Here is a 27,921-nt window from a genome sequence, read left to right as displayed (position 1 = left end):
GAAAAAGAAGTCAAATATGACTCCCAAATTTTTGACATGAAAAACTAAGGAAAGGAAGTTTTAACTCAAATCCAAACATCCTGCAGCTTACACGCCCCTGCATGAGCTTTCTTTAGCTTCCCTGTGCTCACCAAGTCCCACACTACACATAGCTGCATTTAAATTTATCACCTGTGCTAGGTTCTCACTTCTGGGCCTTCACATACACTATTCCCTCGATCTGAAACACTCTTCATCCTCCTTCTCACTTCTCTAACATCCCTACCAAATCTGTTCCTCCTTCACTCCCACACAGTCCTCAAGTCTCAGCTTGGAAAGGACTCTGGGAAATGTTCTCTGACCCCTTCAACCTGGGGATCTGCCTCTTATATGAGTGCCCACAGCACCCAGCTTTTACCCTCATGTAGTATCTTAAGGCCTTGTTAAAATTACTGTCTCCCCCACTATACTCTAAGCTGTGTAGGACAGGAAGCTTATATTTATGATGAAATCCTTAATACCTAAGAGTATTTTGCATATTGTGTTTATCAAATATTTGTGGAATTATCAGAGTTAAACTGTTTATTGTATTATAATTTGTTGGAGTTACTATGCAGCCACTGAAAATAATAATTATAAAAATAGCAATATGTGAAAATGCTCATTGCATAAAATTAAGTGAAGAAATTAAATGAAAAATTGTAGGTACATAACTGTAACTTAAAATGTGCATGCATATGGCTAAAGATTAAAAAGAAATATAAATAAAATAAAATAAAATGGTGAGATAGGTTAGTATTCTGGATATTTGTCTTTCTATCTTAGAATATTTTAAAGCGCTATCAAAACAGATCTTGAATTATATGAAAAGTGAGTAGATGCAAAATATGTATAAAACACATGAAAAGAAAAAATAATAGTAAAATTAACAAACTTACCATCCAGTTTAAGAAAGATATTACCATTGTCATTGAAATTGTCTTTGTAATCCTCCTCTACCAAAATCTGATCCTCTCCCATAAAGTTAAACACAATCCTGAAATTTGGGTTTATAATTGCATTGCTTTCCTTTCCATTCCTTTATCATTTAACCTAATGTTTATATCTATAAATATTAAAAATATAATAATATACATTATTTATAATATAATGTAATATAATAATATACATATGTATACTATATATAGTAATGTATAATATAGATGATATATATCACATTTACATATGATATAAATATAAAATAACATGCAATATTATAATATTTCTCTAAGGTTTACACCCAAGGATGGAATTGCTATATTATAAGATACATTTATGTGTGTTCAATTTATGCCAACCTGTTTCCAAAGTGGTTGCACTAATTTATAAGTCCACCAGTAGTGTTTAAGAATTTCTATTGCTCTACTTCCTTGATATTGTCAAAGTTTTTAAATTAACCAATTAGCTAAACGTCATTTGTTGTGGTTTTACTATGCATTTCCCTAATTACTAGAGGTTGGATGTCTTATAGGTTAATTGGCCATTTGGAGTTCCTCTTCTATGGGATGCCTGTTCCTCTTCATTGACCATTTTTCTAATGGATTATTAGCTTGTGCCTAATTTTTAGTAGTTATTTATGCATTCTGAACACTAATCTTGTATCAAGTATACCTATGTATCAAGTATCACCTGTATGTGGCTTGTGTTTTCACTTATTATATGGTTACTTTTGATGAAAAGTTCTTAATTCTAATGTGAAAACCATCTTTGCCTCTAGAGTTTGTACTTTTGTCTCTTAAGAAAACCTTCATCTCTGACAAAATTTCTTTTACAGAACACAACAGTACTCACAGTTGATGAGACAGACTGGCTAAGGAACTGCCAGGAACTTTTTGAGGCTCTCTACAGGCTAGATCTAAAAATCTCACAGGGTTTAACAAAAAGATCTAAAAAGCGGTTCTGCCAAGCCTCAGTTAAGAACCACTGATCTATGCCCCCATCATTCTCAAAGCAGGAATCCCCACTCTAGTATTTTTTTTTTTTTTTTTTTGCGGTACGCGGGCCTCTCACCGTTGCGGCCTGTCCCGTCGCGGAGCACAGGCTCCGGATGTGCAGGCTGAGCGGCCATGGCCCACAGGCCCAGCTGCCCCGCGGCATGTGGGATCCTCCCGGACCGGGGCACGAACCCGCGTCCCCTGCATCGACAGGCGGACTCTCAACCACTGCGCCACCAGGGAAGCCCCACACTCTAGTATTCTTGATAGGTGGTCAGCTACTTTCAATATAAAGAAACCTATGAAGCATATGTGCTTGAAACTGGTCATGGAGCAAGATATCCATAATTGTATGCAAACAAGCTATAATCTACCAACTAAAGTATAAATTGATAAATTAAAAAATATTGTACACATAAACTCACTTATTGTAACTAAATTACAAAGCTATTGTGAAGTTTATATTGAACACAAAAACTTGAATGTACTCTCTCTTCATTGCCTACATCAGATTTTAGAAATAAGTGTTTAAAAATCTATTTTGTAAATGAGCCAAAAAGACCTAAAAGTGTTGCATTTTTTTCAAACTCTGTTGGAAATTGTTAACATATTCAAAAAATAGGCCAAGACATGGTGGGGGGGGCTTCAGATTTGAAACTTTTAGTGAATTGCAAATACTGAAACCAAAGCTTACAAACAGAAATGCACCCCTTCAAAAGCAAGGGAAGTACTGAGCTAATTAAACAATGATGCCTCAAACAATATACAAGCAATTTTGAAGTTCTATTGTTGTGGGTTGAATTGTGTCCCCAAAAAGATATGTTCAAATCCTAATCCTTGGTACCTGTGGCTGTGACCTTATTTGGAAATAAGGTATTTGCTGATGTAATTATGATATAGATAAAATCATACTGGAGTGGAGTGGACCATAAATCCAATATGACTGCTGTCCTTAGAAGAAGAGAAGACAGAACTCCACGTGAAGACACAGAGGCAAGATGGCCATATGACCACAGAGGCAGAATTGGGGTTATGCAGCTATAAGTGAAGGAAAACCAAGGATTGCCAGCAACAAGACGCTAGGAGAGCATGGCTCTGCAGATTCCTTGATTTCAGGCTTCTAGCCTCCACGGGTGTGAGGATAAGTTTCTGTTGCTTTAAACTGATGGGGTCGCGAGCCACAACTACTGAGCCCGCGGCGCCTAGAGCCCGTGCTCCACAACAAGAGAAGCCACTGCAATGAGAAGCCCACGCACCACAACAAAGAGTAGCCCCCACTCGCAGCAACCAGAGAAAGCCCGCACACAGCAATGAAGACCCAATGCAGCCAAAAAATAAATTTAATTAATTAATTAAACTGATGGGGTTCAGGGCAAGCTGCCCCAAGTTGTGCCACTCTGGCATGCAGATTATTTCCAGCTGAAAATAACCAAGGCCTAATACACTCCAGAAGAAACCTCTGAACTTCCCCCTAAATGCCCAAAAGAACTTAAGATAGAAGGCTCGTTCCAGGAAGGAGCTATCACAACAGATAACCATTCTAAAGTATGAACTAGGTGTGGCAGACAAGCAGGAACCTAGCAAGGCCTGTTTTTGATCAAAGTCCTCTCTGAGTCCCACTGTCTCTAGATGATCCAGCAAACGTTTGTTCACCGAACATTAACTCTTTTCATCTTCCTGTGAATTACCTTACTTTTTTTTTTTTGAATTACCTTACTTTTAAGTCCCAGACCCTTACCTTCTTCTCCTTAGTCCAGAATAACATATATACCTCATCTTGCCTTACCATCTTTGGAATTCTTCATGTTTATGTGAATTCCCTTATGTACTTAATAAATTTGGTTTTCTCTGGTTAATCTGCTTATGTCATTTTAATTGCCAGCTAAAAGAACCAAGAGGAAAAAAAGGGGAGTATCCCCTCCTTCACAAAGCCATCTAGTTTGTGGTACTTTATGACAGACTCAGTAAACAAATACATCTATAATCCCAATTTAAAATATCACAATTTGTGGGAAGAATTTTTGATGACTCTCCTATTTTTCACTGAATAAATTTTATATTTTGTAATGTAATGGAACATAATTGAGAAGACCTATCATTTTACTGCATCTAAATATGGCAAAATATTTTAAAAATCATAAATAGATACAACTTATTTGATGACTTTTATCTTAAATATTTGTCAAAAGGTACTTTGAAATGAGACATGAAAATAGCACTTGTGAAAATATTTAGGCTGAAACATCTTCATGAAAAAAACTAGAACTGAGACTATGTTCAATTTAGAAGAGTTTGCTCTAAGTTTACCAGGTGCTTTAGCATCTGTAGAGAAAGTATTTTTAAAACTAAAAATACTACTGTCTAAAGAAAAGAGTAATTTGCAACTTATAAGAAAACAGCAAATTTAATTTTTAAATTAAGCATAAGTTTGGGTTTTTTTCCAGAAAATTATCAGTATCAAGGCATTAAATGAAGATAAGGCTAAGAAACTGATTCAAGTTCAGCTGCCCTTGAACAACATGGGTTTGAACAGTATGGGTCCACTTATACATAGATTTTTCTTATTAACTGGGTACCGTAGTACAACACGATTCTCAGTTGGTTGAAACTGAGAAGGCAGAACTGCAAATACAGAGGGCCACCTGTGAAGATTTTTAACTCTCTGGAGGGTCAGCATCCCGAACCCCTGCATTGTTCAAGGGTCAACTGTATGTATATGTACCAAGAATGGGTCATACGTTAAAAGTTAACAGTCGCATAATTAACATAAAAATGTAAATGTGTTAATATAAAATTAATATTAAAAATTTAAATTGTTTTAATGTATAAGGGTATAAATTATATTTTAAAATGTTAATTTTGAAAATAGTTTTCAATAGAACTCTTATAGGTCGATAATATAAGTCAATAAATAATCTAAATATATAATTTTCATTACTTTAATGGGGTTTTTCTACTCTTAAAAATGTGGTTTCATCAAAAAATTATATACTGACATTGCCATTAATACACATCAAAAGTGAAGTCAATTTGACCCCTTAGATATCTTTCACACAATGCACCCTGTCATTACTTGCTCAGGTGACATCTCTTGCAAAGGCAGAAATGTTGCAAGTCACCCCCAAAGAAGGCAGAACAAGGAGCTCTCCCTTTCAGCACTTTATTCTCCCCTCCATTTCTGGGCTAGCACTAAATATGGCTTCATTAGGAAAGAATAAATCATAATGAAGGGGCTAGGGAGGAGAGTTAGCAGTAGAGCAGCACAATGCAGTACAAATTACTCACCCAAAGACAGTAGTACTGAGTGTCAGCCCTGGTTCACCCTTAGCAGCTATAATGAAGTTGGACAAGTCTCGTAACTGCTTTCAAAGGCATGCAATTTCCTCATCTATATAATGGGAATGGTTGGCTAAGAGTTGATTGGCTGATTTGTAAAAATGGCTCTCCTAGTTTCTGTTAAGTAACAGATGGAGACATATTCAGAGAACCAGAAGTAATATGCGACTAAAAAGCCATCAACATTTAGTGCTGTTTCTATGAGCTTATTTACCTATTTACTTTCCAGAAAATAAACTGCAACCATCCAACTGGAATCTACAGTTCCAAGAATTAATTAAATTTGTAATTCCTAGAATTAAATGAAGTTAATTTAACTAACTAAAACAAAGTAGTAAACAGGAGGAAAAAAAATCACTACTTTTCTTGTGTATCTAAACACTCCTTCACAAAACAGTAAAATAACAAAATCTGCTCAAGATCAACAGTGTATTTAATTTGTATACTTCACATCTTGCTTCTGCATCTATGTTTCAATCTCATTTTCAACCACAACTTTAATTAGAGATGCAATAAACTGTTTTATGATCTATAAAGATGAAAAAGCCAAATACAGTCATTAGCAATTCAAATATCTCTGCAAGTCCTTAGCATAGTTTAATCGCTTTGTATCTTAGAGCATAATTTTAAGATTTTGAGTTCAAATTAACTATACAATAGAAATGAAACAAACTCAAGGGAACCAGGGCAAAATTACATATGGAATAAAACCAACCAATCAGTAGTACTAGGGAGCTATTCGAAGTAAGTGAATTTTTTTTTAAAGTAAATTAATACTTAGAAGTGTTAAGTTTATGGCCTTTTAAAAACATTTCATTTCACATCCTAGATACTATCTTACACCGTGAAGTAATTTTATCAGAAATTATACTTTTATAAGTCAAAAAAAGTAAAGCAAGTTCTTTTCATGATGTGTGATTCTGTTATTCAATTATGTAAGTTAACTCTTTCAGGACCCTAACCTGTAACTTAGAACATAAGCAGCAACCTAAACATCCATGATTTTTGCAGAAAACATCTTAGATGCTAAAGTTTGTACCACGAGAACCCTTGGGCAGTCTGTTGCATCCGATGTACATCTTCTCAGAACAATCTTTTTTAAATGTTTAACATAAAATACACAGGTTTACAAGGAAACCAATTTTATTAAAATATTGTTATCACTTTTTTTTAAAGTGTTAAATAAAAGGATCTAGTGGCAAGTCTAATTACTACCATAATATCAAAGTAGTGGTGAGTGTATATGATGTTTTGAGATCTCTGCATCAACTGTTATTAAAATATCTATGTTTTCACTGGTAATATCATAAGTACTACTAATATTACTGTGGTTTAAGGCCAACATTCAACATTGAAGAAAATGCTAAGTTTATTAGAGGTCAGTGACCTCCCATCTAAGTTTAGGGATCCCCTAAATTCTATCCATTAAGTCCCAGGCTAAGAGACACCCTGTATTAAGGAAATCTAACTAGATAATTTTTAAGATTTATATGCAAAATCAGTTTTCTTGATTCACAAAAGTTCTACAGGATTTAATAAGTTTTCAGAAAGAGGAAAAGCAAGAGGGAGATATGTCAACAATTATAAATTGCTTGTAGAGTAAAGCACTGGATAGATCATGCAGGTTCAAATCCTGTCTTCACCATTTATTTATTGTGTTATCTTGGACTAGTTATTTAATGTTCCCTTAAATATTAATAAGAATTTATTTTTCAACAATACAACTGGATTATTCAAAGGCAAGATGATATTCATTGCAGAGTTAATGATAAAGAGCTGAAGTGGGAAGAGGAAACATATATTTTAAACTATAATATGCCCTCACTTTAGAATTATGAATCTTTGAATAGTCTCTTGGCTCTAGGCACATTCTTTAATGAAAGTAATTATAGAAACCCAAGTAGAGTTCAGATCATTAAGTGAACAAACCTGACTGGTATGATGTTGACAAGAACATGACCTGAATCTGAGAGTAAATTATTTCATGTTTCAAGGACTAGACAGTAAACAACAGCAAGATGGTTAGGTAAGTTAATGGCCACTTGACTTAATATGATGCAGTCAATAAAATGTTAACAAAAACAATGGTAAGGGCTTCCCTGGTGGCGCACTGGTTGAGAGTCCGCCTGCCGACGCAGGGGACACGGGTTCATGCCCCGGTCTGGGAAGACCCCACATGCCGCGAAGCGGCTGGTCCCGTGAGCCACGGCCGCTGAGCCTGCGCGTCCGGAGCCTGTGCTCCGCAACGGGAGAGGCCACAACAGTGAGAGGCCCGCGTACCGCAAAAAAAAAAAAAAAAAAAATGGCAAAACAGAAAATGCATATGATGTAATATTAAGTGGAAGAGCTGGATAAGCTTTCTTGGATACTATCCAACCCTGGGTTCTCCTTTGACGCTAATTTAGGTTTGGATTATATTCCATACACAAATTAGGTGGGGTTTTTCTGGTCCAAATTGCACTTTTTAATAGTAAATCTCACTTATTACTAATCATTGATTTATCCTAAATTAATCATTGAGAGTTCAGATTTCACCCAAGCTCCTATGTCTTTAAGCATCCTTTCACAACTTAATCGCCCCTAAGCCAAACTATTTTAAAAAATCTTCATTGAGCTCCACTGAATTCCATTAACAGTATGTAACCATGGAAGATAATCTGGTGGGTTTCTTTCCTGCTATTTTTATCATCCCATCAGGGTATTAACATGAAAGGATAATATAACTTTAAAACATGTGAAAAACAAAGATATGGGTCATTAAAGAAACTGCTAAATTACTACTAAAACCATGACTGAGTAACAAGATCTGAGATTAGTATTAGTCTCCTTTGTTCATCTATTGATCCATTTTAATCAGAAAACTCGATTTTGGAGACATTATGTTAGAACACATCTCTGAACAGCTGGGACACAGACATAAAACTAATATATAAGACACTAAATGGTGAAACTTTTAGTTCTAAATTTAAAATGACAAAAGAACTGCTTAGAAATAAAAACTATCATATCTCATTTTCATTAGAATAGGTAAGGCATTAAGATAGGAAAATCACACTATATTTGCCAGCAAAATAAAATATGCCTTTGAGAAACTGCCTTTGCTAGTCACTGGGACTAACTCTATCTTCGTTGATATAATGCTAAAGAAAATCAGCTTTACTAATGGTCCTAACTGGAGTCTGGGTCCTTCGAGCTTCACATGAGGATAAAAGGATCTTTAAACCAAATAATTATATAGCAGAGAGAGAAACTGAGTAAGTACTAGAGGAGAGAGTCTGAAGAAAAATGAACAGCCTTATAAATAAAATTTGTCTTTTTAAAATTATTAAACTATCCACTCTACAAGACATTATTATTTAAATAACATAAACCGCTTATCTCTTACTAGCTCCAAAAATTTAGTTTTTTAAAATGCTGGCCTAGCTGCAAAAATGATAAAGCCATTGGCAGTGAGACACGAAGAACAGGTGAGGCTTCCAAAAACAGCTGTAGGTCAGTACACAAAATTTTGCAAATGCTGAAAGGAATCATAGTAAGACAGGGAAAAAAGGGGAAATCTGCCAAGTTAATTTTTTTTGGAATACTGAGCAATAGCATAAATATGGAACAAATGCTTGGGATATCCATTTAGTTACTAAAAATGAGTTCAGGCAGTAAAGCAGCATTTAGGGAAGTCCCCGCTGTAGAACCCCTGCAAATCTGATTTGAGCATAGCATTAATGTACAAAGTTTGTTAACCTTGCCTCCAAAAGGGACAGACTGCTGCCCAGCTCAAAACACTGAAAAACACAGGGCCGGACTCATGCGATGTTTACAACCCAAGTACATTTTGATTTGTAAACTCCTCACACAGTGAGGCAAAATTGGAAAATTTAATCACCAAGAATTTTTTATTTGTAACTTTTTGGCTGTTTAGTAATGCATTTTAAGAAACAATAAGCTGCAACAAATAGAAGGGCTATTTATTTGACATTAAATATATTTTCTTCCAATTAATAAATCTGTTTTCATGAGTAAACGGGAAAAAAAACTCACGGCAAATTTTAAAGGGAAACCATTGAGATATAAATATTCTCAAGGTTTTGTAACTTTCAAATTCTGTCAAACATTATTTCTTGAAATTCTGCTTATTTAAAAAGAAACTTCTCTACTAAAATAGTATTTATATATTCCATTACTACAGGTGTCTAATTAGCCAAAAATATAAAAAATAATCAAAAATACTTTTTCATTTTTCATTTAAGGCTCTGTACCAGAAACTGGTAATAAATCTGTTAATTGAGAACAGTCAATATCATTGTGGAAAGAGTTTATCAAACTCAAAGACACTTTTCAGAAAGAATAACACTAAGGCTCAAATTTTAAGTCAATAGGATGATGTCAGACTTAAACCACATTCACTAGGAAGAACTAGACAACTAATGAGTCACTACATATTAAAAGAGATGACTGAGGATGGGGACAAGTGGGGAGGCAGACAGTGGCGACCTCTGGAACATGGAATCTCTTCTCTCTGCTGGTCCTAGAAGAGAAAAGAGACACCAATGAGCATCGACACACTGTCTGCATTCCTCCCCACCCGAGACCCACCAGTCCACAGGTGTTTCTCAACCTTACAGCCAACCTCACCTTCATATATGGTACTCAGTGCCAAGAGGATGTCAAAAACACCACCCTATCCTAACCTAATTAGTACTGCCTTGAAAAAATTAAAACCTATCAAAGGTATTATTTATTTTTATACAGATATAATCTGCATCAAATGGAGCTGAAAGCAGCTGGGTTGAAAGCAATACTTCTTTATATTAAAATAGCTTTCCAAAATTATTGCACTCAATTACTTTAAATGATAGAGGTCATTAATTCAATTTTAAAAGATCTCAGTTATCCGTATGTGTGGCACATGTGTGTAGCAAGTGGCTTCAATAAGATGCTGGGGTTTTAACTGTCGTGGCTCTCATTCAATGTCCTTGGAGAAGATAGGGTGATGAGGTTGTCTATTTACATCAGCTGACAAAGGGAAATTAACCAAGTCATACAATTTGTAAAAGGTTACCTTCACTCTGGAAAGAAGCCGTAAAATAACTGAAATTCCAAAAATAATTATCTAAAAAAGGTGACTAGAGTGCATAATTCCTTCAAACCTGTAATACATATAGGATTCTACAGAATCTGCTTTTCCTAGGTTGTAGAGTCGATAATTCCAAACCAACTGGCAACTTTTTTCAGACACCATGAGAGCTTCCACAATCAGAACTCTTTGAGTCACTGTTATTTTTTCACATATCCTCGTGGAGGACAAGTAGTCCACAGAAACCTCGTCCAAAGTAAACCCGATAGGGAATATTTTTTTAAATTTCTGCCACTCAAGACTAAGGTCCAAATATACAATGAAGAGTTAATCAATTTAAGTTAAAACAGCAGTAGCTATGTTTCCACATTGCCGATCTTTACTTTCTTCCAGGTACAGTGCTGGGCATTGGGGATACAAAAGACGAGTAAGACACAATCTCTGGTCACATGAAACCACAGTGAAAGCACGTTACTGGAAGCCCTTAAAAGTCTGAAAACAGAATCTCTTCTGGACTCACTGGCTCTGGGTCAAGGGAATATATTTTTAGCTTCTTAGATTTGAGTTTGTAGCTACAAGTAGATGACGGACGGGTGAAGGGTTCCTGTGCACTATTTGTGCAGAAGAGTTAAACCCATACTCACAATCTGCCAGCCAGCAACAAGGTCCAGAGAGATGCAGTGAATCTAAGACTGAGCACGTCAATCTAAGACTACAGAGATTCGAGAAGCGCCATACAGAAAAAGACTGAGAAGTCAAGATTAATGCCTTATTTTGTGAAATCATTAAGAATTTTAGAGCTGGAAAAGACCTCAGTATTACCACCAACAAAGAAAGTCAGAAACTCAAACACTACTAAACCATCTGGTCATCGCCCACTCCTTTGTTTACGAAACACAACAATAACCCAAACCAAAACAAATGCTTCAAACAAGCAGACCACGTGTTTCTAGGGCCTCTCTCCTCTGGGCCTCAAAGGTCTTCCTCAGTCACTCAACCGCACCTGCTGCAGTTCCAGGGAGCGCAGAGCACGTCCAAGTTGCCTGACTTGAGGACGACGCTACCCGCCCGCAGCCAAGTTCGGGGCCAAGGCCGGCCTAGCCCCCAGCCCCGCCGCGCCGCACGGCTGCCCGGAGCCCCCGGCCTCACGCGTTAGGGCCTCGCCCGCGCCAGCGGCCGCCGCCCCTCCCACAGCCAGCGGCTTCGCACCCGGGAGCGCCCTGACCCGAGGAGGTCGAGCGTCCGGGAGCGCTCGTACCTCAAGCCGCTGCTCCGAAAGCCCCGGAACGCGCGCCCGGCCGTTCCCGGCGCCGCCAAGAGCGACGCCGCGCTCCGGCCCAACGCCGACACTCGGCCCAGGCCGCCGCGGAGCAGCCAGAAGGCGCGGGCCGACACTGTCATGGCCGCGAATCCCGGCTCCAGAACAGAGGCGCCACCTCCCGCCGCTCCGGTCCTCGCAGCTGCAGGCCGGGCTCTGCCCCGACCGGGCTCGGCGGGAGAGCGAGTCCCTCCTGCCGAGGGTTCCCGAGGGCACCACGCACGGGTGGGGCCAGGAGCCGAGTGAGGGCTGGAGGCGGGGCCGAAGGAACCCCTGGACCGTCAGGAGGCGGGGCCGAAGGATCCCTGGACCGTGAGGGGGCGGGGCCGGGACGCAAACCCTAAGCTGAGAAGAGTACTGGCAGGTGGGTGTAGAGACTGTTGGCTTGCGATGTCGCCTAGCGGCGACTAGGCTTCTCACCCACTGGGCACGCTGCTGATGTGCCCATAGCGAGGACACAGGGAAAGCGTCTAATCAGTTCAAGCAGCATTCCCCCTTTCTCCCAAACCAGAGCTCCGCCCCACAATCGGCTACCTGGAATTTCATTAAAAGCAAGAAGGGTGTTACAGGTTCTCTGTTTCCCTTGGTGAGACCTTGGGATACCTTGAGAGCAGGAGAAAGAAAGAAAAGTGTGTGTGTGGAGGGAGAAGGAGGACCTAGCTGAGCAAGGCCTGCACCTAAGGATTTCTGTAGCTCTACCTTATCATCTCCACTTTGGAGGGGAAAAATTGGCCAATGTCTATTATTTTCTAGAGTCTATGATCAAGGTTACACAACCTAGGAACCTGTGTTATGTGGTGAATTTGTAGTGAGAAAACAGAACATCGGCTCCCTTTGAAAAAGTAAGAATCAGAATGGCCATTCATTATGCTGGGATATGTTAAGAGATGAAGTGAGGCATGCTTTCAAATTTTAAGAGTTTATTTGAGCAAAACTCAATTTGAATCAGGCAGCATCCAACCTAGCAGATAGAAAGGAGTTCTAAGGAGCATGTCTTTCACAAAATGAAAGACTTGTAGGCAGAAGGGAGCAGGAACAAGGAAGTTATACTAGACAAATAAGCGGTTTGGGCATTGCAAGGTTACTTTCCTTTAGGGATGGCAGGGGTCAATCAAACATTTTATCTAACTAGTGATAATAATGAAGAAGGAAACAGACAGAAGTATCTTTATGCCCTTGAATTAAGTATTGTTTTTTTAATTTTTCCTGTAGTCCAGCCTAAAGGGGTAATGCAAAATATAGAAAAAAGTGTGCACAAAATACATAATTGAGAAAATTAAAAATAATTTACATGTTAAAAATACAGGATTATTGGGACTTCCCTGGCGGTCCAGTGGTTAAGACTTTGCCTTCCAATGCAGTGGGTGTGGGTTCAATCCCTAGTCAGGGAGGTAAGATCCCACATGCCTCGTGGCCAAAACACCAAAACATAAAACAGAAGCAATATTGTAACAAATTCAATAAAGACTCTAAAAATGGTCCACATCAAAAAAATCTTAAAAAAAAATACAGGAGTATTTTTGTGAACTGTTCTATTCATTAAATTAAAAGTTATAAAAATATCAATAGTAATAGCTAGCAGTTTCTGTAGGCTTATTCTGTTCCAGGCACTCTTCTATGTCCTTTACATAGATTGCTTCATTTAATCTTCACAATAGTTCTGGGAGGTAGAGTCTCTTATTGTTCCCATTTTACATATTATAAATTTGAATTTCAAAGGAATTAAGGAACATGCACAAAGCTACAAGTCTAGTAAGTGGTACATCCAGGAATCAAAGAAAATCACTTTGATTCTGTAGGTAAAAAGATAACAAACTTCTAATAATCCATGGGACAAAGAAAACATGAAAAGGAAAATGAAAAGAGAACATATCAAAATTGAGCAATGTAGCTAAAGCAGTACTTTTGGAGAAATTGGAAGCCTTAAATGCTTATTTTAGAAAAAAGTAAAGGTCTAAAATCAATGGTCTAATAATCTCTAGGTCCATCCATGTTGCTACAAATGGCATTATTTCTTCTTTTTTTTATGGCTGAGTAATATTCCATTGTATATACGTACCACATCTTCTTTATCCATTCACCTGTCGATGGACATTTAGGTTGCTTCCACATCTTGGCTATTGTAAACAACGCTGCAATGAATGTTGAGGTGCATGTATCTTTTCCAATTAAGGTTTTCTCTGGATATATGTCCAGGAGTGGGATTGCTGGATTATATGGTAGTCCTATTTCTAGTTTTTTAAGGAACCTGTTCTCCATAGGGGTTGTACCAATCTACATTCCCACCAACAGTGTAGGAGGGTTCCATTTTCTCCACACCCTCTCTGGCACTAATTTGTAGAGTTTTTGATGATGGCCATTCTGACTGGTGTGAGGAGATACCTAGACTCACCGACTCCGAAAACAAACTTATGGTTACCAAAGGGGAAAGTTGGTGGGGGAAGATAAATTAGGAGTTTGGGATTAATATATAAATACTACTATATATAAAATAGATAATCAACAAGGACCTATGTATAGCACAGGGAACTCTAATCAATGTTCTGTAATAATCTATATGGAAAAGAATCTGAAAAAGAATGGATATATGTATAACTTTGCTTTACACCTGAAACTAACACAATATTGTAAATCAACTGTACTCCAATATAAAAAAAATTACATTAAAAATAAAATAAAATCAATGGGCTAAGCTTCTATCTTAACAAATTAGAAAAATAAGAACAGTTGAACTAAAGATAAGAGCTAAATTATAGAAAACAGAAAAACAGCAGAGAAAGTTAATGAAATAAAAAGCAAATTTTTGTTAAAGATCAATACAATTGATAAACTTTCAGTTAGACTAATTAGAGAAAAAGAGACTGTAGGGAGGCAGTGCATTCCTACATGTATTCGCATTCCTACTTGTCTTGCTGAGTGTTAAGACTAGACCTTGACCACTTTTTACCTGGGCCATTTCTCAGGGGTCTTCAAGTTAACTCTGAGAGATGAGGTAAATTCTCCCTGTGTACAAAGAGAATATTTGCTTACTGCTTGCCAAAAAAATTGATGGGCTCCTTAAGCTCAGAGTTCCTCTTCTGTGGTACAACCCACTACCCATGCAGGCTTCATCTGGTCTTCCACATCACCCTGTGGTATGTGGGGCTTGGGAAAATGGAACGATGATGTTACTACTCCAGCAACTATGTTTTTCGGTCAATATCATTTGATCACACATGTAAGGGTTTATTCCCGAGCTCTCTATTCTATTCCATTGCTCTATATGTCTGCTTTTTGCCAGCACCATATCTTTTGATAAATGTGGCTCTGTAATAAATTTTTAAATCAGAGAGTGTGAGACCTCCAACTTTGTTCTTCTTTTTCAAGATTGTTTTGAGTATTCGAGGCCCCTTAAGATTCCATATTAATTTTAGAATGGATTTTTCTACTTCTTCCAAAAATGGCATTGGGACTTTGATAGGTATTTCATTAAATCTGTAGATTGCTTTGAGTTATATTGGCATTTTAGCAATAATACATCTTCCAATCCATGATCACAGAATGTCTTTCCATCTATTTATGTCTCCTCTGATTTCTTTCAACAACATTTTTCAAATTTCAGTGTAAAAGTCCTCCTTGGTTAAGTTTGTTTTTAAGAATTTTATACTTTTTGGTGCTATTGTAAATGGAAATATTTTCTTCATTTTCTTTTTGGAATGGTCATTTTTGGCAACTACTTTTGCTGTAACAAATTTCTTTGTCTCCATCCAGAAGTCTCATGTCTTCTGTAAGTCTTCGTAAAACTGTAGAGGGCTAACTTATTAGACTGTAGATAGGGCACAGTTAATTCCCTCATAAAGACATAAATTATCAACATAGGGAATGAAAGAGGAGATATCACTACAGATATAAAGGCATTAAAATATTAATAAAGTAATAATATAAAAATATTTAATGAGACGGCGGTGTGGGAAGATACGGAGCTACTGTCTCCCCACAACTAGGGCGCCTGCCAGCCGCTGGTGGGGAACTTTGACCCCCAAGGAGATGGGAGGAACCCCAGAGTGAACCAGTAGGATGTAGGGGGACTGAGGGGGTAGGAGAAGTGGAGCCCAGACAAGATTGGTGCCCCTGAGGCAGGGAGATCAGGAGAGGCAGGTGAGAGGGACTCTCTGGGAAGAGAGGGAGAGGAGTGGCGGATAATTGCCTGAACCAATTGGGCTGGGGAGCCTGCTGAGCTCCCAGGTGGGTCCGCTGCCCTCCAAGTCCCCCCCCCTTCCTCTCCTCTGCCCACATTGGTCCTGGGGGCATAGGAGGGAGGCCGGGGAGATCAGGAGAGGCAGGTGGAAGGGGCCCTCCCAGACCCCAGGAGCAGGAGAGGAGAGGAGGGCATTTGCCCCACCCACTCGAGCCCAGGAAGCCTGCTGGGCTCCCAGGTGAAGTCCCTTGCCTTCTGAGACAGGGGTGGGGGCAGGCCTGGGCCCCTTCTGTTTCTTGAGCCTAAGCCCCACCCTCCACAGCCCCCAGGGTCTTTTTCAGCCCTGTGGGTATTGAGCATTGGCCCCACCCATTGCCCAAACTTCGCCCTTGTTTAGGCCCCACTATCCACAGCCAAGGCCTTCCCCTGCTACCTTTTTTTTTTTTTTCTCTTCCCTCCACTTTTTTTACTGTTGTGGTACTGATGTACTTTCCGGTTGTTGATTCATCTATATTTTTATTTTTACATTCTTTCTAACATATCTGTTAGTTTCCTAGTCTAATTTTATTTTTACTTTATTGTCCTCTCTTTTTTTTTTTTTTCTGCCCCCAGCAGCTTGTGGAATCTTAATTCGCGAGCCCAGGGTTGGGCAGAAGCTCCTGTGGTGAGAGCTCCAAGTCCAACCCACTGGACTAAGAGAGAACCTCAGATCCCAGGATATATTCATTGGAATGAGGTCTCACAGAGCTCCTCATCTCAACACCAAGGTCCAGCTCTGCCCAATAGCTGACAAACTCCAGTGTTGGAAGTCTCAGGCCAAACAACCAGTAAAAGAGGAACACGATCTCACTCAAAAATAAAAAAAAAAGGAGACAGCAAAAAAACATGTCACAGATGAAGGAGCAAGGTAAAAACCTACAGGACCAAATAAATGAAGAGGAAATAGGCAATCTACCTGAAAAAGAATTCAGAGTAATGATAGTAAAGATGATCCAGAATCTTTGAAATAGAATGGAAGCATGGATTGAGCAAATACAAGAAATGTTTAACAAAGATCTAGAAGAACTAAAGAACAAACAAACAGAGATGAACAACACAATCACTGAAATGAAAAATACACTAGAAGGAATCAATAACAGAATAACTGAGGCAGAAGAACGAATAAGTGAGCTGGAAGACAAAATGGTGGAAATAACTGCTGAGGAGCAGAATAAAGAAAAAAGAATGAAAAGAATTTAAGATAATCTCAGAGACTTCTGGGACAACACTAAATGCACCAACATTTGAATTATAGGGGTCCCAGAAGAAGAAGAGAAAAGGAAAGGGTCTGAGAAAATATTTAAAGAGATTATAGTGGAAACCTTCCCTAACATGGGAAAGGAAATAGTCACCCAAGCCCAGGAAGCACAGAGAGTCCCATACAGGATAAACCCTAGGAAAAAAACACCAAGATACATATTAATCAAACTAACAAAAATTAAATTCAAAGAAAAAAATATTAAAAGCAGCAAGGGAAAAACAAAAAATAACATACAAAGGAATCCCCATAATGTTATCAGCTGGTTTTTCAGTGGAAAATCTGCAGGCCAGAAGGGAGTTGCAGGATATACTTAAAGTGATGAAAGACAAAAACCTACAACCCAGATTACTCTACCCAGCAAGGATCTCCTTCAGATTTGATGGAGAAGTCAAAAGCTTTTCAGACAAGCAAAAGCTAAGAGAATTCAGCACCACCAAACCAGCTTTACAACAAATGCTAAAGAAACTTCTCTAGGCGGGACACACAAGAGAAGAAAAAGACCCACAAAAACAAACCCAAAACAATTAAGAAAATGGTAATAGGAACATACATATCGAAAATAACCTTGAATGTAAATGGATTAAATGCCCCAACCAAAGGACACAGACTGGCTGAATGGATGCAAAAACAAGACCCATATATATGCTGTCTACAACAGACACACTTCAGACCTAGGGACACATACAAACTGAAAGTGAAGGGATGGAAAAAGATATTCCATGCAAATGGAAATCAAAAGAAAGCTGGAGTAGCAATACTTGTGTCACATAAAATAGACTTTAAAATAAAGACTGTTATAAGAGATAAGGAGGGACACTACATAGTGATCAAAGGATCAATCCAAGAAGATATAACAATTATAAATGTTTAGGCACGCAACATAGGAACACCTCAATACATAAGGCAAATGCTAACAACCATGAAATGAGAAATCGACAATAACACAATAATAGTAGGGGACTTTGACACCCCACTTACACCAATGGACAGATCATCCAAACAGAAAGTAAATAAGGAAACACAAGCTTTAAATGACACAATAGACCAGATAGATCTAACTGATATTTATAGAACATTCCACCCCAAAGTGGCAGAATACACTTTCTTCTCAAGTGCACATGGAACATTCTCCAGGATAGATCACATCTTGGGTCACAAATCAAGCCTTGGAAAATTTAAGAAAATTGAAATCGTATCAAGCATCTTTTCTGACCTCAATGCTATGAGACTGGAAATCAATTATAGGAAAAAAACTGTAAAAAAGCACAAATACATGGAAGCTAAGCAGTGTGCTACTAAGTAACCAAGAGATTACTGAAGAAATCAAAGAAGAAATAAAAAATTACATAGAAACAAATGACAACGAAAACCCAATGACCACCCAAAACCTATGGGACACAGCAAAAGCAGTTCTAAGAGGGAAGTTTATAGCAATTCAATCTCACCTCAAGAAACAAGAAAAGTCTCAAATAAACAATCTAACCCTATACTTAAAACAACTAGAGAAAGAAGAACAAAGAAAACCCAAAGTCAGTGGAAGGAAAGAAATCATAAATATCAGAGCAGAAATAAATGAAATAGAAACAAAAAAATCAATAGCAAAGATCAATAAAACTAAAAGCTTGTTAAGATAAACAAAATTGATAAACCACACTCATCAAGAAAAAAAGGGAGAGGATGCAAATCAATACAATTAGAAATGAAAAAGGAGAAATCACAACTGACACCACAGAAATACAAAGGATTATAAGAGACTACTACAAAAAACTATATACCAATAAAATGGACAATGATGAAGAAATTGACAAATTTTTGGAAAGGTACAATTTTCCAAGATTGACCAGGAAGAACTGGAAAATATAAATAGATCTATCACAAGTAATGAAGTTGAAACTGTAATTAAAAATCTTCCAACAAACAGAAGTCCAGGACCAGATGGCTTCACAGGCAAATTCTATCAAACATTTAGAGAAGAGCTAACACTGATCCTTCTCAAACTCTTCCAAAAAATTACGAGGGAGAAACACTCCCAAATTCATTCTATGAAGCCACCATCACCCTGATACCAAAACCAGAAAAAGATATCACAAAAAAAGAATATTATAGACCAATATCACTGATCAACATAGATGCAAAAATCCTGAAAAAAATACTAGCAAACAGAATCCAACAGCACATTAAAAGGATCATACACCATGATCAAGTGGGATTTATCCCAGGGATGCAAGGATTCTTAAATATATGCAAATCAATCAGTGTGATACACCACATTAACAGATTAAGGAATAAAAACCATATGATCATCTCAATAGATGCAGGAAAAGCTTTCAACAAAATTCAACACCAATTTTATGATAAAAACTCTCCAGAAAATGGGTGTAGAGGGAACCTGCCTCAACATAAATAAAGTCTGTATATGACAAGCCCACAGCAAGCATCATACTCATTGGTGAAAAACTGAAAGCATTTCCGCTAGGGTCAGGAAAAAGACAAAGATGTCCACTCTCACCACTCTTATTCAACATAGTTTTGGAAGTCCTAGCCACAGCAATAGGAGAAGAAAAAGAAATAAAAGGAATACAAATTGGAAAAGAAGAAGTAAAAATGTCACTATTTGCTGATGACATGATATTATACATAGAAAATCCTAAAGATGCCACCAGAAAACTACTAGAACTAATCAATGAATTTGGTAAGGTTGCAGGACACAAAACTAATGCACAGAAATCTTTGGCATTCCTAGACACCAACAACAAGAAATCAGAAAGAAATTAAGGAAACACTCCCATTTACCTTGCAACAAAAAGAACGAAATACCTAGAAATCAACCTGCCTAAGGAGGCGAAAGACTTGTACTCAGAAAACTATAAAACACTGATAAATGAAATGAAAGATGGAGACACGGGCCAGCCATGTGCCCAGGGCAGCCATCAGCCAGCCTCCACCAGGGGCATGCACTCCACATGAGGTGAGCAGGGCTGTAGTACAGGAACACTCTTCAAGAGGAAGCAGGTAGCCTTTTGAGTAGAAAGCCTGGAAACTCCAAAAGCATGTCAGGTATTGTAACGAGGAGAAAGGGATGTGTCACTCTGGGGAGAACATGTTTTAGTTCTTGCTGCCCTTTGCACTTATAGGCTTTGTTACCCACTAGTTAGTTCATTTTAAAACAATGTAGTGGGAGGGGGTGGGAGGCACAAATTATTAAGATAAGCTCAGAGATGTATTGCACAACACAGGGAATATAGCCAGTATTTTTTAATAACTGTAAATGGAAAGTAACCTTTAAACATTGTATAAAAATTAACCAAAAAAATTAAATTTAAAAAATAAAAAATGAAAAATTACAGTGAAAAAAATTTTAATAAAATATATTTGGCAACCTAAATAAAACAGACAAATTTACTTAAAAACACAAATCATCAAAAGTTGACCCAAAAAGAAATTTAAAAATTGAATAATTCCATGAAAGTTTTAAAAATCAAATTATTAATTATCTTCTGACCAAGAATCTCCAGGTTTAGTGGGCTTCAGAGATGATTTCTCTCAAACATTTAATAAAGCAATAATAACAATATTATGTGAATCTCTCAGAAAATAGAAGAGGCAGGAACTTTCCCAACTCATTTATAAGGCCACTATTGTCCTGATACAAAAGCATTACAAGAAAAGACACTATAGACCAATATCCCTCAAAAACAAAGTAACAGAAATCTTCAAAAAAACTAGCAAATTTAATAAAACAATATATAAAAAGGGCAATATATCATGATCAACTGAGGTTTATCCTGGGAATGTAAATCTGGTTCAACATTCAAAAATCAATCAATGTAATTCACCATAGCAAGAGATCGAAGACGAAAAAAACAATGATGATCTCAATAGATGTAGAAAAAGTATTTGACATAATTCAACATTCATCCATGAAAAAAATTTAAAACTTGCAGAAAACTATAAGTAGAGGAATATTCATCAAGCTTATAAAGGACGTCTATGAAAACCCACAGCTAACGACGGGTTCACTTCGTGGTGAAAGAGGCCTAAGATTAATAGAAGACAAGGATGTCTGTTTCCACCATTACTATTCCATACTCCTTGCCTGGGGCTGACTCCAAAAGGGTACAAAAGAACTTTTGGGGGTGATGAAAATTTTCTATATTTTGCTTGTGGAATTGTACATGGTCTATACACTTGTCAAAACTCAACAAGTTACACACTTAAAATGGAAAATTTCATTGCATGTAAATTTTACCTCAATTAAAATTGATTAAATACAGGGCTTAAGCATTTGTTGATTCTCTTCAGAAGTAATCCACACATGTAAGGGTTTATATCTTTTCTAGATATCTAGAAAAGAGGTCTCAATAAGAAGCCTCTCTTCTAGCTAGCTAGCTAGCTAGATATGGATAAATAGATAGATCTACTAGATAGATCCATAGTATAGTCTATCTATATATGTCTATCTGTCTATCTATCTATATCTATCATCTATCCATCTCACGTTGATTTTCCATAATTAATTTGGCCACTAGAGGGAGCCCATATTTCATGAGCACAAAAGTTTGGCAATGATTTTATAAAGCACTGGATGTAAATGTATAGAAAAGAATAATGATATAAAAAGTTTTCATGAGCATATTTGTAAGAAATTTTAATAAAACTTGGTAAAACCTTTTCTGGCCATAATAATAAAGAAAATTAAAATGTTACTTGTGGAAGAGATGAAGCTTCTTTCACTAGTATGTTTAAATAGTAGACCTGATCTTGACTTTCATCTAGATGTTGTGGGTCGTTTAAACATAACCTTGGAATTTTTTTTTAAATAAAGGTTATGAAGTTATACATGTTCATTACAGAAAATTTGAAAGTTACAGAAAATCTGAATGAAAGGAGAGAAAGAGGAAGAGAAAAATCAAAAGTACGGTTGTCACTATAGTCACAATCTGAAAATAAGAATGCTATCAAAATTTGAGTGTATTGCCCCAGAGGTTTTAGTGTACATATTACTTTTACTTGATTGTAATCACAAATAACACAAAGTTAAAATTTAACCACTATTTGGTATCTTAACCATGAAAATGAAGTATAAATGAAATAATTGTACAGAATGTAGAATGCTCATAATTACATTAACTAATGCTCTTTGAAGTGTTTTCAAACAGTACTCAATTCAAAAAGTCATAATAAAGGCTTATTAATATTTAGTAGTCACATTAAAATGTCCTTTGGTTTCTCTAACTTTCTTATACAGGAAATCTGAGTCATTACAACAGGAAAGGAGCAGGTAGTGGAGGACAAAATCCTTTTTCCTTATCCTAAATAATCTCCACTTAACTTGTTAGAGGGAAAAAAATCTAATTTATGAGCAAGGAAAAGTCTCGGATAAAAAGCACATTTTTTGACTTATTTACATATTGGTCATATGGTGCATTGCCAAAGAAAAGGAAACTGTACATGCATTCCAACTCAGCTTTACCTTGCCACATAACAATAATTTATTCATGCTTAAGTAGAGGGGACGATGAAATGGATGATTAAACAATAGGTTTTGAGCTTTGTTGGAACTACCTGTAATTTTATTAAGATGCATTTGTCACAAAAGAGTTATATGTAGATTTTAAGTGATGGAGGGGATAAAAGGAAGAGAACTAATATAAATATTAACAATTATATTAAAATAAACAGTATCTACTAATGTTTATTGTAAACTTAATATATTCCTGGTATGTTAGGTACTGTGTTACATGCATTACCTTTTCTTCGTTTAATACTTACAACAGCTCTATAAGGGTTTAAGTGGAACTCCTATTTTCCTTCTCATTTTACAAATATAGAATCTGAGGTTCTGAGAGGGTAAGTAACTGTTTCAAAGTCACAACTAGTATGTGCTAAAGTTGGGGTTCACATGTAAGTCAGGTCTGGCTATAACAGAAATACCTTTAACCTACACATTCCTATTTCCAGGAACTTTACACATAAAGCCCTTTCAAAACAGAACTTTTTGCCACTTTAATGTGTATCACCATCAACATGTTGTATTCAAAGAAACCTAAAGAAATAATTTAAAATAATTGATATTTACTTCAGTCCTTGAAAACAAACCCAAAGTACAATTTCTTTCCTAACACAAAAGAAAGATGAGGGTCTTGGTTTAAATCTACTACTTTATCAAATAACGATATAGGGAATGATTTACTCTTGTAATTATGATTGTTATTGTCTCCATTGTCCAGAGGCTATTATATTTTGGTAGCTATAACATTATATATATACACAGATAATTGTAGTATATTAATTTATTCTATAAGACACCTTTCTGGTACCATATCTGAGTGGAAATGAAACTCTTTCTTCGCCTCTAAAATTAGAAAAGAATAAAACACATCCCCATGGTATTCTTTATTGATGGTTTTTAACTGATATGGTATGAAAATGAGTAAATTTAGGAATCATACCTTAAAGCACAAAACTGTAAAGGCTGTGTTGTATTTATTTATGAATATACAAATACAGTGATTTAAAAATTTTATTTGATAACTATTCAGCTCATACTATGTGCCTATATTAACAAACTGACAATGAATTAAATTATCTGTAGTTATTGCTAAAGATGGATTAAACACCCATTCTAGATTTTTAAAGCTCTTAAAAAAATAAGATTGCAGGGGCTTCCCTGGTGGCGCAGTGGTTGAGAGTTCGCCTGCCGATGCAGGGGACACAGGTTCGTGCCCTGGTCCGGGAAGATCCCACGTGCTGCAGAGTGGCTGGGCCCGTGAGCCATGGCCGCTGAGCCTGCGCGTCCAGAGCCTGTGCTCTGCAACGGGAGAGGCCACAACAGTGAGAGGCCCGTGTACCACAAAAAAAAAAAAAAAAGAAGAAGAAGTTGAGTAAGCCACTTATTTATATACTGAAGTTGTCCCCCCTAAAATTCAGATGTTGAAACCCTAATCCTCATTACCTCAGAATGTGACCTTATTTGAAGATAGCCTATTTTAAAAGGTAATTAAGACAAAATGAGGTCATTAGGGTGGGACTTGATGCACTGTGACTGGTGTTCTTATAAGAAAAGGAGATTAGGACACAGATGCATACAGAGAGAAGACTATGTGAACATACAAGGAGAAGAAGAGAGTCTGCAAGCCAAGGAGAAAGGCTTTAGAGGAAATCAGTCCTAATGACACTTTGATCTTGGACTTTGAGCCTCCAGAACTATGAGAAAATATATTTCTGTTGTTTAAGCCACTCAGTCTATGGTATGGTACTTTGTTACGGCAGCCTGAGGAAATTAATGCACAACTAAGCCCAGCGATATTGGTTGCAGGTGATAGGCAGCCACTGAAGAATTTCAGATAAAAGAATGACCAGAAGAGACCTGCTCTTTTGAACAATCACTTTGCAGTCAATAAGACTGACTGGACAGGCCAGCCTGGGAGACCAATTAGGAAGTTACGTCAACGGTCCAGTGAAAGTGGATGAAAGGCATAATTAAGGCAATTTCACAAGGAAGGGAGAGGAGGAGTTTCATATAAGAGTTGTTAAGGGGATGGAAATGGCAGGGCCTAGAGCCCAGTCGGATGCAAAGCAAAAGCAGAGAGTCAGTCTGTGACGAAACCAGGGCCCCCGGTTTCAACAACTGAGTGAATTGTTTATAAAGCAAAATGGACAAACAGAGGAGCAGTGGGTTCCCCATGTAAAATCTCAGAAGAGCTAAGTAAATTGCCGTGGTTACATGTTAACACTGGCAGCAAGGAGGAAATGCAGGAGATAGGCCTCGGTCCAGATTAAGATCATAGCACCTGATGATTCAGTGAAGGGAGGCTGGTAGAGCTGGCAAGGAGTAGCAGTCAGGATGTCTTAGACAGTCTGATGAATTACCATCTCATGGGAAAGAAATGTGCCTCACCCAGAAATACACAGAGGGTCTCTTTCTGGAAGTTTTTTCTCAGCATTCCATAGAATCTGGGTGCAACCATGGTGAAGCTGACCTCCCTAAGGCAGAAGTAATGAAAGAAAAGGGAGATAATGATCCTGGCATCATGCTTTGCGTCTGCCCTTAACAGGCTTTATAACCTTGAGCAAGTCAGTTGACTTCCCTTTGCCTCACTTCCTTTCACTAGCAAATCAGGGTGAAAATAAAATGATTGGCAACTTCACTAACTAATTAACACTTGAAGAGCTCAGGAAGAGCCTCCTCCAGAACGTGATTTATAAACTAAGAGCTGAAAAATAAGTAAAAATTAACCAGATGAACGAGCTAGGAGGTGGGGAGGAGATGAAAGATGTTTCAGTTAGAACGGCATTTGTAAGACCCTGACCCAAACAGAAATGGTGTTTTCAGAGAACCAAGAAGTGATCTGATACACTAGAGCATAGAGTTTCAAAGGGATGAAGTGAGAAAACCTAAACTGTAAGCAGTTAATAATTTGTTCAAGGTCACATAGCTAGTTAAGAGTCTGATCTCTGAATTGAGCATGTCTGCACCAGGACTTGCATTTAAACTATGAATCGTGTACAACCTCCCTACAGCACCATACGAACAGGAGAAGACCACGACTGAGGGTAATACAGGCCTAATATTTCCCAGTGTGTCTAAGAGATTATAGAGTGAATAGTCACATGAGATTAAATAGAAAAATAAAGGTGAGAATGTTAGAGAAACCATCTCAAAGTGAATTTTGTGACTAACAAAAAATGAAATTTTATTTTATTTATTTTTGATTTACAATGTTGTGTTAATTTCTGCTGTACAGAAAAGTGATTCAGTTATATACATATACATTCTTTTAAAAATTCTCTTGTATTATGGTTAATCACAGGATATTGAATATAGTTCCCTGTGCTATACAGTAGGACCTTGTTGTTTATCCATTCTATATATAATGGTTTGCATCTGCTAACCCCAAACTCCCAATCCATCCCTCCCCCACAAAAAAATTTTCATAATTAGTTTTCTATTGTAAACTTGCTTACCACTCACTAAACATTCACTAAACTCTGAAAATCCATGGTAATTGCATTTATTTTACAAACAAAACAAAACCCAGATCCAGATCAATTCAGTTTCATATGGACTTAGCAGCAGGGTGAACTGTGTTATATACTACCCAGAAACTGGATAACCTGGTCTGTCTATGCCTCTTCCCTGGAGCACTGACCCATGAAGATTACACTGATTTATTATAAAATCTTCTTTTTGTCCTCTGTCTTCTATTGTTTTACTGTGACGTGACAAGGTGTGGAATTATTTCTGTTCATCCTGCATGTACTTTGTTGGGTTCCTGAATCTGAGGCTTATTGTCTCTGATGGCCATGGAGGTGCATCACTCAGACCCTCCTCCAACAGAACCTGCTGCAGGAGCTCAGCTGATGTGCCGGTGTGGCAGCTGGCTTAACACTGCCCCCTTTACTGGTGTTGCTCCCATTTGGATATTGTTTCTGTACACTTCTCTGCTGGCCTTCCCTGCACCTCACCAATGCATACTTGCTCTTCAATCCTTGTCTCAAAATTTGTTCTCATTATTCCATTTCTACCCAGTGATTTGTCAAGTGTGCTGGAAGTTGAACCTTTAGCAACACTGTGTTGGAGTTCAAGGACTTCCTCCAAAGGGAGAAGAGAAGGGAGGAAGTTTTGCTCAAAATGTTTCCTAGTCAATATACCTATGTTTTGATCTGCATAAGACAACTTACAACCATTGTAATCACTTGGCAGGGATAACAGGTCCCACACTCCATAACATGTAGAGTTGTAATTCGAATCTATAGCATAACTTTTGTTTAAATATCAATCTATTTAAGAAGAAAAGGTTTTGCCTCAAGACACCTTGGCATGTACTGTACCTGTCTTTCTCTTTTTGATAATGATCATCCCCCATACACCCTCAGGAACCAAGCAAATTTTCTATCTTTCACTGTGACTCTACAATGAGACTATTTGGATTACTAAAACTGGGAGCACTGCCTTTAAAAAATGGTTTATTTAAAATTCTAAGGTATATTAATGTTATTTATTGAGCTTTCAAAAACAACTACAAAATATACGTATTTCAAAACAAATTTGTCTCAGATATCACACTAACCACATATTTAAGATAGTGTTCCGTATGTACTACCACAGTTTTCTACCACTGACTAGAAATAATGTCAGTCAAAATGTAATGTAGGGGCTTCCCTGGTGGCGCAGTGGTTGAGAATCCACCTGCCAATGCAGAGGACATGGGTTCGAGCCCTGGTCTGGGAATATCCCACATGCCGCGGAGCAACTAGGTCCGTGAGCCACAACTACTGAGCCTGCGGGTCTGGAGCCTGTGCTCCGCAACAAGAGAGGCCGTGATAGTGAGAGGCCCGTGCACCGCGATGAAGAGTGGCCCCCACTTGCCACAACTAGAGAAAGCCCTCGCACAGAAGACCCAACACAGCCAAAAATAAATAAATAATTTTTTAAAAAATGTAACAAATGTTCAAGAACAACTGGTGTCTTTAAAAAAAAATGTAATGTAGACTTTTTCAACAATAAGCAAGTCAGAAAGCATTTATTATTATGTAGGTAATATGTACATAATACAAGTAATTCTATGTACAAAGTTCTGTGTTAAGTTTGGTAATCTACACATGTATCTTCCAAGCTGCCACGATAGAATATTTACCATATATAATTTAGCATTGTATTTCTGGCAGTCTCTCTGGTCTATATTTGTTTGTTTGTTTGTTCTGCTTTTAAAATCTAAGATCTCACTTATTATTGGGAAGGGAGAGTATACGTTGCCCAAATCA

At 37.5% G+C, this 27,921-nt stretch overlaps 1 protein-coding gene across 4 annotated transcripts in view; it reads right to left on the bottom strand.

The window, feature by feature from the left end:
* Positions 1-12,105, bottom strand: part of MTHFD2L (methylenetetrahydrofolate dehydrogenase (NADP+ dependent) 2 like) — a 137,928-nt gene extending 125,823 nt beyond the window's left edge. For 2 of the 4 annotated variants that reach the window (XM_079920940.1, XM_079920942.1), the window contains exon 1: positions 11,618-12,105. In XM_079920940.1, the coding sequence (XP_079777066.1) occupies positions 11,618-11,760 (143 nt within the window). In that variant the 5' untranslated portion in view covers positions 11,761-12,105. Of the gene's footprint in view, positions 1-917; positions 935-6,534; positions 9,811-11,617 lie in introns of those variants that run through there. The other 2 variants (XM_079920944.1, XM_079920943.1) reach the window with 2 other exon arrangements.
* Between the last annotated feature and the right edge of the window lie 15,816 nt (positions 12,106-27,921).

This window comes from Stenella coeruleoalba (genome assembly GCF_951394435.1).
Source record: "Stenella coeruleoalba genome assembly, chromosome: 4".
NCBI classification, from domain to species: Eukaryota; Metazoa; Chordata; class Mammalia; order Artiodactyla; family Delphinidae; genus Stenella; species Stenella coeruleoalba.
The sequence above is the reverse complement of the archived record's forward strand: the minus strand, read 5'-3'. Positions and strand labels throughout refer to the sequence as shown.